The sequence below is a fragment of the Prionailurus viverrinus genome, chromosome A3, assembly GCF_022837055.1.
Source record: "Prionailurus viverrinus isolate Anna chromosome A3, UM_Priviv_1.0, whole genome shotgun sequence".
Taxonomy (NCBI): domain Eukaryota; kingdom Metazoa; phylum Chordata; class Mammalia; order Carnivora; family Felidae; genus Prionailurus; species Prionailurus viverrinus.
In genome coordinates, this window is record NC_062563.1 from 110,725,368 (window position 1) to 110,740,219 (window position 14,852).

The following is a 14,852-nucleotide window of genomic DNA, read 5'->3' on the forward strand; positions in this document are numbered from 1 at the left end:
AGTTGTGTGCAGAACCAGAATGGAGTGCGTGAACAACCTGTGCTAGCATTCTCCTTTTGCTGTTGTTTTTGCTTTGTTTTCCTTTGAGGGCTGCATCTTGCAGACAGCAGCTGGCAGAGAAGTAATTGTTGAGTTGATTTAATGACAGTTGGAAAGGGACAAGTGTTGGATACAGTGGCGGTTAACTCTCCCCAGTCCTCTCCTTCCTTGCATTCTAACAACCTGCTGGAACACTGGGTTAGTACGCTCCAGGCTCTGCCTTTGGCAGATCACTGATGGCAGATACTACTGTAAGACTTGACTGCGTGCTCCGTGTACCACATACTTGTGTTCATCTTAGTGCATTCGCTAGAAATGTGTATCTTTGATTGTTTAGCGTATTTGAAAATAAAAACAAAGATGTATTTATATTTTTTAATGCTTGATTTTTTACTGCAGGAAATTCCACTTTCAGAAATTCTCCGCATATCTTCGCCACAAGATTTCACAAACATTTCACAAGGCAGCAACCCACACTGTTTTGAAATCATCACTGACACTATGGTATACTTTGTTGGGGAGAACAATGGAGACAGTTCCCACAATCCTGTTCTTGCTGCCACTGGAATTGGAGTTGATGTAGCACAGAGCTGGGAAAAAGCAATTCGCCAAGCTCTCATGCCTGTTACCCCTCAAGCAAGTGTTTGCACTTCTCCGGGGCAAGGGAAAGATCACAGTAAGCAATAAGCTTGTTGATGGCTTTTTCCCCCCTTTGGTTCTTAAGCGTTTTGTGGGTGTGGTTGTGTTTATGTATTTCTAACACTCATTTTAAGCTTCATCGTTAGTAACCAATACTGTGGGTTAATTCCTTTATACCATTCACGTTGGTTATAGTGTATACATACAACCCCCAGTATGAAAGAAAAGGTTCCAGAGTCAGTCTCCCTCTCCAGGCTCTGCCAACCTATTAGGTGATCTTAGGCAAAATTTCACCTGTCTGTGATAGTACCTACTTTGTGGGGTTGTCAGCATTCGAGGAAAGAGAACCAGTAAGGAATAGAACAGTCTTTGGTTTCCATGAACTCTCAGTGGATTAAAGTAAATTGCTAATATTAGTATTTTGCTTCATGGTGGGATATAAACAGGTGATCAAGAATTACGGTTCACATCATATTTGTGAAATCTATGAAGCCAGAAATGCTGTTTTTCTTTTAACTGAATTAAGACATTCAGAAATACTAAAAAAAATTGTTGAAACACATGTTCTTTGCACCAACAAAATTTATAAAATAAAAGCTAAATTTTGTAAAGGATCAAGTGAAAGCCATAATATAATGTCACTTTTACGCCATTGGTATTATGTTATTTCTGGGGAAACACCATTTATTAGACATATATTTAAATTGAAATAGGTATCAACCAGTTCCTACATGTACTTTATTTCTGTTCAACTGTATTATTTTGTGCACCTATTCTTGGCATTATGTTAGGCTCTGAGCTAGAGTATGAAAGAAACACAGAAATTAAGGGAGATAGGACACACATACATAAGTAAGTGTTAGGTAGCAGCATAAAGCAGTAGTGCGCAAAAACGAGTAATGCATTACTTGGAGGATGCGGATATGGATAGAAGGAGTAAGCAGAGACTTCATGATTTGGATCTTGACCTTGGATCCCAAGTAGGTTAGGATAGGAAAGGCTAAAAGGGAATGGTAGAGAGCTAGTTTTATTCTAGTTAAGGAGACAGGTGTGATCAATGGGATGAAGATAATGACCGTGACCATGTTTGGTGTTTAACATTGATTCTAAGAGGATGAATTAATGGATATTTACAGTGCTGCTAAAGTTTTGGGGGATTTTAGACAGAACTCTGATAACCTAACTAAAGCCATGGACCTATTCCCCCAGAAAATAATACAGGAGCATACATACAAATTTTATGTATAACTGGATGTGGGAACCTCCTCTAGCCTATCATCCATGGACCTCCTCCCTCGGGTTGAGAATCTCGAAAAGCAGAAGGGTTGCGTGAGAGTGCTAGAGAATGATGCGCAGTCGTGCCGCTTACTGTCTGTGTGACCTTGGTCTCTACAGTCTCTCATCTAAAGTGTGAATCATAATAAATGCATACAATGCACGTAGCACAGTTCCTGATGCACTGGTAATACTGTTGTTGTTGCTGCTGCTTTTTGTGGTGTAAAGTTCTGGGAAGCAATAGAAATTAAAACTGGGTGGAGCTGGACAGTGGAGGCCTTTGAAACAATCTGCATTGACACTAGGAAACCAGAACAATTGGAAAGCATAGTGTTAGATACTTCTGTATCGTTGATGCTGTGCCTTTTTTGTTTCATTGATATTTAATATTTTAATTATTTAAAATATTTTAAGACTGATTTAATATTTTTAAATGCAGGCTTTGACAGTCATTTTTTGATGCATAGTTTTTGATGCATAGTTTGCTTACATTTTGTTAATTTTTGTATTTGGGATTGTAAAGGAAATTTCATATTGTCTTTGAGTTGTCTCCAAGATTCTAGATGTTTGAGACCTAATCTCTTACTCACTTCCCATGCTGCCCTTTTCTCTTGTCAGTTACTTCCGTTGCGTACCAAAATAATACAGACATTTGAATTTTACAGCATTATGGAATATAAGATGAAGAAGTCCTTCCTATACACTTGTAACACCCCCCCTTTTTCCTGGTCCTATACCTCCTCCTTCAGAAGACCATTATGAACAATTTGGTGTATATTTCTTGCTTTGGGGAGAAGGGAAGCTTATGCTATCTGTGCTGTATTGTTATATTTTATTTTTGTAGAAAAGTGTGGTCATACTCTTTGTTCTTTTTGGAACTGGCTTTTATCCACTATTTAATATATATCAGATATATTTCAATGCTAGTATATGTAGATTTGTCTAATTTTTAATTTTAATTTTTTAATTTTTAAAAAAGTTTTTGTAATGTTTGTTTTTGAGAGACAGAGAGCATGATGGGAGGGGGGCAGAAAGAGAGGGAGACAGAATCTGAAGCAGGCTGTCAGCCCAGAGCCTGACACAGGGCTTGAACTCATGAACCACGAGATCATGACCTGAGCCAAAGCCAGACGTTTAACCGACTGAAGCACCCAGGCACCCCAAATTTTATTATTACTAAAGTAATGCATGCTTTTTATGTTTTAGAAAATGAAGGCAGTATAGAAGTGTATGAAGAGTAGGCTTTGTTCCCCAACCCTACTTCTCTCACTCATCGGAAGTATCATTTTCTTCATCAGATGCTGCTACTACCTTACAACTTGCCTTTCTAACTTAATATGCTGTGGATAGCATTCTAACTCAGTATTATAGCTCTACACCATTAAATGTTTAGATAGGATTTCTTTGTGTGGGTGTTTCATATTTTATTTAACCAGTTTCCTGTTACTGGGTTAGTATTGTGTGTGTGGATATATTTTTTTAAAGAACATAATTAGCCAATTTTTAATTCAGCCAGTTTATAAAACTTAATGTACTGTGGGCACTTGCATGTCAGCAGATGTTAATATTATTAAGTCCTATAACAATTTTGTTCTTTGCTCTTACATCGTTCTTCTGTTTTACAGAAGATTTATCTACTAGTATCTCTGTATCTAACTGTCAGATCCAGGAAAATGTGGTAAGTAAAAATTGAAAATTATAGCTAAGATATGCAAATTTGATAATTAAAATAGGTAAATGAAGATGTGAAAATCAGTTCAAGAGATAAACTCTTAAACACAGAGAGCAAACTGGTGGTTGCCAGAGAGGAAGTGAATGGGGGGATGGGGAAATAGAGGGGATTAAGAATGCATTTATCCTGATGAGCACTGAGAAACATATAGAACTGTTGAAACTAATATAACACTGTATGCTAATTATACTTGAATTAAAAAAATATATATGGGGCGCCTGGGTGGCTCAGTTGGTTAAGCATCCAACTTCGGCTCAGGCCATGATCTCGCGGTTTGTGGGTTCGAGCCCCACGTTGGGCTCTGTGCTGGCAGCTGGAGCCAGGAGCCTGCTTTGGATTCTGTGTCTCCCTCTCTCTCGGCCCCTCCCCCGTTCATGCTCTGTCTCTCTCTGTCTCTCAATAATAAATAAACATTAAAGAAAATTCAAAAAAATAATAATTCTTAGGCCAAAGTATTGACCAGTTGGCCTAAAGACACCAGGCAGGCTAGACTTCGGGGCTGATAACTTCTTTAAGGAATTCTGCCTTATGAAGGAAAGTGTGGCAGATTTTTTTAACTGTGAAAATAAAGTTAACTTTTTCATAAGTGTTAGTAGACTATTACATAGTGACAGACTAGTTCAAAGAGAAGGGAGAGACCACTTCTTTCTGGGTCAGCAGAGAAAGCTTCCTACAAGAAGTGAATCCTGAGCTGTGCCCAAGTGGATGGAAAGGGATTTTGACTCAAGGGCTGAGAGGGTGAGGGCAGGGAATACTACTTCATACAAGACAGGGACCAGGATGGGCACATAGAAAGAAGCAGGACATACAGGACTTGTAAGGAATAGTGAATAGGTTCAGTTTGGCTGGTGTATATATGTAGGTATGTGCTGAGGATTGTAACAGGGGTCAGCAAACTTTCTTTTTTTTTTTTTTTTTTTAAACATTTATTTATTTTTGAGACAGAGAGCATGAACAGGGGAGGGTCAGAGAAAGAGGGAGACACAGAATCTGAAACAGGCTCCAGGCTCTGAGCTGTCAGCACAGAGCCCGACGCGGGGCTCGAACCCACGGACCGCGAGATGGTGACCTGGCTGAAGTCGGACGCTTAACCAACTGAGCCACCCAGGCGCCCCAGCAAACTTTCTATAAAGGGATAGATAGTAAATATCTTAGGCTTTGTGGACCACACCCAATTACTTGATTCTGCCATGGTAGTGAGAAAGCAGCCTTAGTACAGAAAGGAATGAGCATGGCTGCGTTCCAATAAACCTGCATTTATGGACCCTTGATTTTGAACTTTATGTCACTTTCATGTGTCGAAAGATACCATTATTTTCTCTTTTTTAACCATTTAAAAATGTAAAATCTATTCTTTGATCAGGAGTCTGTACAAAAAGACCCAGCAGACCTACCAACTAGTTTGCCAACCATGGATTAGAAAGAAAAAAGGCTGGAAAAAGAAGTCATAAAATATTTCATTGACTATATATAAATTTCTCTGATAAAAACCTCTCACCATCTTCCACCTGGGGCATCCAGCTGTTCTAGCTCTTAGCATATAAACGTTGCCTATTCTAGGATTGCGGTGAAGACACCTTATCCAGTGGCGCTATGGGAAATAGAGGGTCTCAAGGAGATGTAATCTGTGTATCTCTTGTTGTAGTGGCAGGTACGAGAGATACCAGATTCTCGGGGAGGGAAGGAGGAGTAACAACGTGAGGTCACTAACTTTGAAGGAGCTTGAGGGACATGCACATTCATAGCTGAAAAGGGGAAAGGTTTAGAGCTGATCTTTGTGAAAAAACCTTTTCTGGCAGCTGTTATTTGAATAGCACATATCCCCTCATCTAATTTGATTAGAACCAAAATTTGGTTGGTTAAACTTTTTAAAAAGTTGATTAAAGTTAGGAAGCATATAAAAATGATTCTTACAAACCTTAAAATTTTCACTATAACTTAAAACATACCTATGCACATTCATTTGCTGTTGTCACAGGACTGAGATTCTTATGGGTCTGCTAAGCAGACTTGCACTTTGTCTTTCTTGTGGCAGTCACATCTGTAATGCAGTTCCAATGGTAACCACCCAGATTTTGTGCAGACTTCACAGACTAAGGGTACAAGTTCCCAAAAGGCTGCCCGCACTTGAGACACCAGCCACAAGTGCAGGGGTCTCCAGGTCACCCGTACTTCTGACCAACTGGCTACAAATCCAGAGGATTCCCACGAACCCATACTGAGGTTCAATAATTCATTAGAGTGACTCTGAGAACGCAGGAAAGCTCTGGACTTCTGATTACAGCTGAAGTATAAAAATCGGGACCAGCCAACTAAAGACACCTAGGGTGCGGTTTGGGAGGGTTCTGAATGTAGAGCTTCTGCGTTCTCTTGCTGAAGTCCGGGTATGCAACCCTACCAGCACATAGATGTGTCACCAGCCCCGAGAGTTACCTGGATTGTGGTGTCCAAAGGTTTTTTTTGAGTTTCATTAAGTATGATTGACTGAATCAGTGGCTACCTGATTGAACTCAGTCTCCTGCCCCCTTGTGTCCTCCCCTGAGTTTGGACTGTTCAAAGCCCCAATCCTCTAATCACGTGGTTAGTCTTTCCAGTGATATTTCCTCATCCTAAGTCATCTTGTTAGCTTAACACAGGTGTGATCTAAAGGGCTCATGTATTACATGAATGAGATATTCCTGTGACTTGGGAAATTCCCAGGATTTAAGAGTCTCTCTCTAAGAAACCAGGGGAAAAGGCCAAATTCTTATTATACAACACCCATAATATCTATAATTTCCTATTTTTGTTTCTTTAAAGTAGAGCCAGGGATACTTGTGAAATATTCTGAGAACAGAATCCGCACTCCCCCAATCTGGAGTTTGTAAAACTACTTAGTTTTCATAGAAATCTTGTGTGTTTCATTGACTTATCAAATATATTTATATTTAATTTTGTGTAATCTATAACAAGTACATTTGGCAAAATGGTTTGGGGAATAAATTCAGTTTTAAGAACTACTCATTGGGATACCGGCCACAAGCATTTTGTTAGGCTGTGGTAGACATCAGTCAATATATGCTTTTCAGAGGGAGTGGAGAGTGTAGGTTATTCTGGTGAGTTAGTAAAAGACAAGGTGTTAGGATAGCCTCTAATGTAGTACTTATTTGACCCTGATATGTCCTGAATTCCTTATCTTTTTAATAGATTTTTCTGCTTCCCAAATACATCATAAGGCTCTTAACTAGGTCTCTTCCACAAATTAGCTACCTTTTGCAGAGCCCTGTGTACAGTTAGGGTTCAATAAATGTTGATGATAATCATAAAATCATAGGCATTTTTTAAATTAGGAGGAACCTAGGGATGTAGACCAATACTTTTTTTTTTTTTTACAGATGAGAAAACGTCCCAGGGGAGTCAACAATTTAAGATTATCTAATTAAAACAAATTAGGAAATCAGATTTATGGAATTACTGATTTTTATATGCTAAGCACTAGACTTGACACTTTGTAGATATCTTTATTTACTTTGCTTAAAAATCCAGTGAAATAGGTGTTACTATATTCCCTTTACCAATTGAGAAAATTGAGGCCTATGTGATTCTATTTGAGTTACTACCGTGAGACAGGCACTGGCTGGGAATGTAAGAGCCACAGAGATCGAGCCCCTGACTTCATGCAGACTGGCACAGACCCCAAACAAAAGGGAGACCAGGATCGAAGAGCTGTGGATTGCCCTCCCAAGAATATTCTGACAGCAGCAACCACCACCAAGAGAGAGCGGGGCAGGGGAGAAGATTGGGGAGTGGGTCTCACTGACAGACTTTCTCACACATACGCTGTCACCAGCCTTTCAAAATCAGCCTAATTTCGATAATATGAACCTTGTGAGTTTTTCTCTCAAATCAAAGATAGCAAATTTCTTTGGTGAAATAAGTAAAATACTGTTCTTAATTTTTTATGTTAATTTACTGTTTATAGATGATTACTTAATAAATGCATGATTTCTTCTATTCAAGGCATTTCCCCCCCTCAAAGATCTTGCTGAATATATTATACTTGCATATTAAGAGTCATAGTATTAAAACTGGGCTTTTCTAGGACATGGAAAGTCTATATTCATAAAATATTTGTTATGAAAATTAGCTGCCTCATAAAAATAAAAATGTGTTCAAGTGTTAGAATGAAGAGTTAGAGATGCTGACCATGTTTCATAGGGCAAATAATGCTGCTTACTCCTTCCCAAATAGGACATTAGTACTGTTTACCAGATCTTTGCCGATGAGGTGCTTGGTTCAGGCCAGTTTGGCATCGTCTATGGAGGTGAGTGACTGCAGCCTGCTGCAGATTATACATACGCCAGAAAATTGTGAAATTTGAAAACCTCTGCTAGCTGTTACGTCTTGTCACAGTTTTGTCCAGTGGCTTGTTTCTGCAGGGTTGACTTGCATTCTTTCAGCTAAGCCCTTTTCACTGTAACTGAGTATTCATTCTTCATTTCAACCGCAAACATTACAAAGTAACAAAGAATCAGGAAATTAGTTCCACAGTAGTCTTACTTTATCTCTTCTTGTAGCATAAAGATGTTTGTGAGGGAAAAATCAATGGCTCAGAGCTTTGTTGGGCGGTGTGTGAGGAGGTTATGCCCTACTGGATGTCCAACACAAATGGCCCCGTTCATCCGCTGTTGGATGAATGTTATATCACATTTGAGGACCTGAGATCTCACTGTGACTTGATATTGGCAGAGTCATTTAAGCTCACCGTGCCTTTGTATCTTCATCCGTTGAATGGAGTTAATAAACCTTTACCTGCATAGTTCACAGGGTTGTTAATTAAACCTAATTGTACATAAAAGTACTTTTATGAGCTATGATCCGAGGTATAAAAGGAAGGTAATGTTAAATCCTAGTCCTCACTTGCTGACACTGTTTAAGTAGTCTCCTCCTCGGCCTTTCTGCCTCCAGGCTTGCTCTCAGGTGTGGTTAAATAACTTTGTGCTGACTCAGTGAACCTAGTAAAATTAATTCATTGATACAGTGTTTCTATCTTGACAGTCTCTGAAGACTAAGAGTAGTTAACTAATAAGGTAAAGATTATTTTTCAGCACCCAAGTTCATTCAAATTTCCTGCTGTTTTGAGTAATGGAGCTGTCATTAGGGACAGCTACTATTAAGGGAAAACAATTTGCTTCTTAAAATTAAAGGTGAGTGAAGGAGAACAAAATCAGCCAAAGAAAAGAAATATAAGAGTAAATACATATCAGTTTTGGTCTGTGGACAACTTCCTGATAAAGCTTTTATGTTGTAAATGAGCTGACAGTTTGCTGCTTCTTACTTTTCTATACTTTTTTTTTTTTTAATAGGAAAACACAGAAAGACTGGAAGGGATGTGGCTATTAAAGTAATTGATAAGATGAGATTCCCCACAAAACAGGAAAGTCAACTCCGTAATGAAGTGGCTATTTTACAGGTAAAGAACAAAAAACCAAGTTGCTTTGTATTGGTTTCAATTTTGATTTATGAGTTTTTAAATACAGGTCTGTTTACTGTGCTGATAAGAATAAGGCTTGTTTTCTGTTTTGTTTTCATATTATGCCCTTTTGGCTTAGTGAGAGGTTGGTGGACATCTGCATTAAATCCTTAAGTCTTTTTTAAATTTTTTTTTAAAGGAAAAATTAAGTTACAGTAACCTAGGAGTTACAAGAACTGCCATTATGGTAGTAGTTTGTTTAGAACACATTTTCATAAGTAAAATCTTAACAACAAAACTCTTAATTTGTCTCTCCAGAAGCTCAAAACACTTGATAGTTCTGTATCACCACATTTGATTAGGAGATCAGTGCTATACCCATTCAGTTCTCACAGATGATCTGCTTGATGATTATAGCAATTGCTATAAAAAAAAAAAAGTCTGCTTAAAAATTGTGGACTTTTTAACAGTAGCATTTGCTATTTTATTAATTCACAACTCCAAAGGTTTAATTTTATAATGGTTTAGTCCACTGAGGTGTATTTTTAAAGATATACTGACAATGACTTAACTCCCATAAAATAAATTACTGTCTTCTTATTTTCATGTAACATTTTTACCTCTTTTGGGGGTCATCTAGAAGACTAAAATGTAGCTTTATCTTTATTTTTATGAATATCCTAAATCATTTATAATATGCAAATATCTATTTACTGTGTAGCTTTTGCATAATATTTAAGAAATCATGGTGATATAATAGTTAATGCTGTCAGAGCCCCCATTTGCTTGTGGGTGAAGTTCAAGAAGATAGTCTACTGAATTTAGGCTTCCTTGAAGAAGCAGGTAAGAAATGTATAAACAAAGGATTAATTTTACGTGTATTACATTATCAGTTACTAGCAGTAATGTTTGCCTCACTTCTTTTTCAGAGGCGTGATAATCAAAAGATTATGATCAACAAGCTACCTGTGGTCCTTTCAGGTTGCTTCCTCCTATAAAACTACCTTCATACAGAATATTAATAGCATTCAGACTATATTAGGATATGGTTAGAAATCTTTTTCACATCTAATTTTGGAATCTTGCTCATTGTCCAACTAGTATGCAAAAAAAAAAAAAAAAAACCATTAAGGATATATATTTTTTAAGGGTTTTTTTTTAATGTTTATTTACTTTCGAGAGAGACACAGACAGAGCATGAGCAGGGGAGGGGCAGAGAGCGAGGGAGACCCAGAATCTGAAGCAGGCTCCAGGCTCTGAGCTGTCAGCACAGAGCCTGACGTGGGACTTGAACTCACGGACAGTGAGATCATGACCTGAGTTGGACACCCAACTGACTGAGCCACCCAGGTGCCCCAAGGATATATTCTTAAGACTTGATTCATCCTTGTCGCTTTGATCACGAACACATCTTTGAATTAAACACTGAAGCTTTTTTTCGTCGTGTTATGAACTGTGGCTCATAATAGCTAAATATAGGGGTTTCCAGGTAATGCACAGTGCAAAAACTGTATTCTGTCCTTCTGGGTTTTTTCATTGATATTGCCCTATGGGGAATACAGTTAAGTGTTATAGTATGTCTCCAAATACACTATTTTCATCTTAAATTTAATACCATATTCTTTGTTATAGATTCTGTTCAAATCGTATGTCGTGAATGGCTTACTTTGTGCCAGAAACTAAACTTAATTAACATCATCCAGCAGGAAGAAGACAGGTTCAGAGTGTGAATCTAAGTCTGTCTCCACACCACATGCTCTTTCTTCTCTGCCACATTGGATCTCCTGTGTGTGTGTGTGTGTGTGTGTAAAATTGTGACTTCAGTTTCTTTGCAATGTGTAAGTTCAGCGAATGTTGAGTGTGAGGACCAGCTTTAGGCTACTTTATATTTGAATTACAGTTCTCTTAGAACAATGTGAATATGGTAAATACATTTTTTTTAAAGCAGACTTGTTTCAGATAGTAACTCATTTGCTGAAATTCATTCCGCAAGATTTGGTTGTATGAGCATTTCAGCGAGACCCTTCCACACGGGTCGCGAGGCATTTCTGTACTCGTTCACTCGCTCCACCCTTTGGTTCCCGCCTCCCCTGGCAGCCCGGTCATCCTTACTTTCCAGTCACTGCCCCTGATTCTTCTTGTACGTAGTCCTCCTTAAACAAATCTAAAGGTCTGGGTGAACGCAGCCTGGTAGTTGATCCTGGTACTGTAAGTCCCCTGCAGTTCCGCCGACAGCCGTAGTTTTTCTTCCCCATGTCCTCATCTTTTTTTTTTTTTAATGTTTTTATTTATTTTGGGGACAGAGACAGCATGAGCGGGGGGGGGGCGCAGAGAGAGAGGGAGACACAGAATCTGAAGCAGGCTCCAGGCTCCGAGCTGTAAGCACAGAGCCCAACATGGGGCTCAAACTCACGGACCGCAAGATCGTGACCTGAGCTGAAGTCAGACACTTAACCGACTGAGCCGCCCAGGCGCCCACCGTGTCCTCATCTTTATAAAGAAAGGATGGGGTGAAGACCAAGCATATTATTGAGACCATACTTTTGGCCTTTCCAATGGCAGGGAGAGACAATTATAGAATCATTGACTTAGGAGTGACCTTACAGTTTACCCAGGAACATCCAGCCTCTCTCTTGAGTGCCTGGTGATAAGCTCTGTATTTCTATCAATTTAATAGAAATGAGAACGTGGCATTTTTGGACATCTGCACATATTCTATTCAGCTAAATCAAAATCTCTTTAAAAAGGTTCCATCATAGACACCACACTCAACACATTGAGTCTCTTTTCCAGATGGTGGCCACACTGACTTTCTTTCTGTTCCTCAAACTTGCCAGATATGGTCCTGCCTCAAGGACTTTGCTTTAGCTATTCCCTGTGCCTAGAATGCTGGCACGCCCCATATCTGCATGGCATATTCCTTTATCTCCTTCAAGACTTTGCCCAGATGTTATTTCCTCATGAGGCCCTTGCATTCCGTTCAGCATTATCCACCCATCTACCCCCAGCACCCCTTCCTCTTCTTTCCATAGCATCTACCACCTTCACACTGGGTCATTTACTAGTTTATTACCTAGTGTCTACCCAACCTTGCTAGAATTAATAAGCTCAGTGAGATGAGATATATTTGTCAATTTTGTGTACTCATGAATCCAGACTACCAGCATAGTACTGGCACATAGCAAATACTCATTTAATATTTATTGAATAAATGTGTTTATGTGGGGAATTAACCCATAACACGTTGTTAAAATTTTGAATGGAAGCGTGGAATGGTTTCACTTGTATAGTTCCTTAAGGTAATGTGTTACTTTGTAGATGTGTACAAGCGGTTGTGCAGAGAAAAGGGTCCATACCTACGTAAACTGTTAACACGGCCACATCTGGGGAGCGTGTTGTGGGGCAGGAAGGAAACGGAGGATTTTTACCTTTGTTTCATGGGGATAAGGTAATATAAAATGTCTTTTGCCCCTGCCTGAAGAGGGTAGGTATAGAGTAGTAATGGGGGAAAATGTGTGGCACTCTCACGGCTACTGTGTTAATGGGAAAATGTCATCAGAAACTTCAGAGAGAAATTTCTGGTTATACGCTGTGGTATAAATTCAGCATTTCCCCCACCTCTTCTTGGAAATTACCCAAAAGCTACAAGAAAAATGATAAACAGAAATGTATACTGTGTCTTTAATAAAAATAGAAGAGAGTTCAGACCTACAAAATAGGTAGGAGTTTTCCAGAAACACTGCAGGGGGAGCCAGGGGTGCGTGCAGGAAGAGGGGCCGCAGTCAGAGCAGGTTTTGCTGGCTCTTTCTGACCTCTCCAGTCGTGATATCCTCTCCAGGTCCCTCCTCAAATAGAAGGCCAAGGGGGTCATGATCTGGTAAGATTTAATTCAAGGGAAAACAGTAAGTGAACTGAAGAAGGGCACTTTGACAGTGGAAGAATGCAGATCACAGCAGATTAACAGTGGCAAGATTTATAAAAGGAAACTAGAGCCAGGGAGGAACTGGCAAGCACTTAGTGGTCCTGGCAGATGAAGTAGCCAAAACTAACAACGTAGAAGGCCTAAACAGCAGAAGCTAATCTAACCACTTGATACTGACATCTGTGTCCTAAAAACAGAGAACAAAGAATACCTCATTAATTCAAAAAAGCCATAGGATAGTGTTCTTTGATCCTAATGCAATAAAACTAGAAATAAATTACAAAATCAGAAAACAAAAAGCTCCCACCTCCTGAATTTTTTTTTCTTAAGTAGGCTCCACGGCCTGCGCAAAGCCCAGTGTGGGCCCGAACTCCCAACCCTGAGGTGATGACCTGAGCTGAGATCAAGAGTCAGCCGCTCAACCGACCGAGCCACCCAGGTGCCCTCTGAAACAAATTTTTTAATATCTTAATTCTTAAAGAGCAAAGTCAAGATGTCAGAGTATTTAGACAATAATCATGAAAATATATCAGCTTTTAGACTATTGCTCAGAAAAAAAAAACTATAAGCTCAAGTATTTACACAAGAAAGAATGAAAATAAATGAATTAAGAATCCAACTTGAGAAGTGAGAGAATGACGGGGGCCTGGCTGGCTCAAGTGGGAGAGTGTGCGACTGACTCTTGATCTCGGGGTCGTGAGTTGAAGCCCCACGTTGGGTGTAGAGATTACTTTAAAAAAAAAAAGTTAAAGAATGAACAATAAACTTAAGGAAAGCAAAAAATAAGAAATATGACCACAAATACTGAAAAAAATGTAAAGGCATTTTGAGATTTTAAGATGCTGCCGTGACCAACTTGATCAGATAAATTTGAACACCTGGAGAAAATGATTCTCTATGAAAGTATAACTTCCCAAAACAGACTCCAGAGGAAACAGGACATCTAAACAAATAGAAGTTAAGAGACAATAATGTTACAGCGTACTTCTAGTTTTGTATGTGTATACATACGGCTTCACAGGAGAGTGGGAGACGGACAACTACAGCATGGGGACAGCCAGCCACACTACCAACTCTTAAGTTGATCAGAGTTGTGATATTCTGAGTCTTCCCCTTGCTTACCGCTATTATCACACGCATTTCACTTTTGTTTATTTATAAAGCTGTGACACTTTATATTTTGCTACTTGGAATACCACCTCATTAAGTTGTTTTAAACTGATTAGTAAACAGTATTTATTTCGTGCTTGCTAGTCATTTTTTAAAACACCAACCATGATTCAGACATTGACCTAAAATGAGTAAGACAGAGTCTCTGCTCCCAGGGAACTTCCTAGGCTACAGAGTAAGATACACATGACATAGTAGCATGGGGTAAGTATTGCTACATGGATAGACGGTGTTTGCTGGAAACTACTGCAGTCGTCCCAAAGAGAGGTAACGTGAGCTGAAATTAAGGCAGTTACAGTGGGAATTGAGAGATGGCGGCAGGTTCAAAAAACATAGAGATGGCACTCAGCCTCACATAAGCCAAAAAGAAGTTTGCCCTTTTGGCATAATTAGGTACCCATAATAAGGAAAACAGCGTAAGAAAAATAGATTTCTATAAATAAAGAATAAAAGTTAAATCACTTGGGCCAATAGAGCATGTTTAAAATTGAATAGGGCGAATGAAGCCATGTTATTGAAGATGTGAAAATACAAGCAGAGGAATAGATTTATGTCCAGAGTAAAAAGCCATTGAATGTTTTTGAGCATGACTGACTTCTCAAATTTACTTTTGAGGAAAGTTT

General features: G+C 39.0%; 2 protein-coding genes across 4 annotated transcripts in view; one reads left to right on the forward strand and one right to left on the reverse strand.

The window, feature by feature from the left end:
* Positions 1 to 14,852, forward strand: part of PRKD3 (protein kinase D3) — an 87,932-nt gene that overhangs the window by 62,534 nt on the left and 10,546 nt on the right. For all 3 annotated transcript variants that reach the window (XR_007151264.1, XM_047854606.1, XM_047854607.1), the window contains exons 11-14: positions 439 to 715; positions 3,579 to 3,631; positions 7,916 to 7,988; positions 9,031 to 9,137. Coding sequence is in view for 2 of the 3 variants with exons in the window: in XM_047854606.1 (XP_047710562.1) it covers positions 439 to 715; positions 3,579 to 3,631; positions 7,916 to 7,988; positions 9,031 to 9,137 (510 nt within the window). In the remaining variant the exon portion in view is untranslated. The remainder of the gene's footprint in view (positions 1 to 438; positions 716 to 3,578; positions 3,632 to 7,915; positions 7,989 to 9,030; positions 9,138 to 14,852) is intronic.
* Positions 12,824 to 14,852, reverse strand: part of NDUFAF7 (NADH:ubiquinone oxidoreductase complex assembly factor 7) — a 37,947-nt gene continuing 35,918 nt past the window's right edge. Inside the window, exon 11 of the transcript XR_007151265.1 lies at positions 12,824 to 13,011. The gene's annotated coding sequence lies outside the window, so the exon portion shown is untranslated. The remainder of the gene's footprint in view (positions 13,012 to 14,852) is intronic.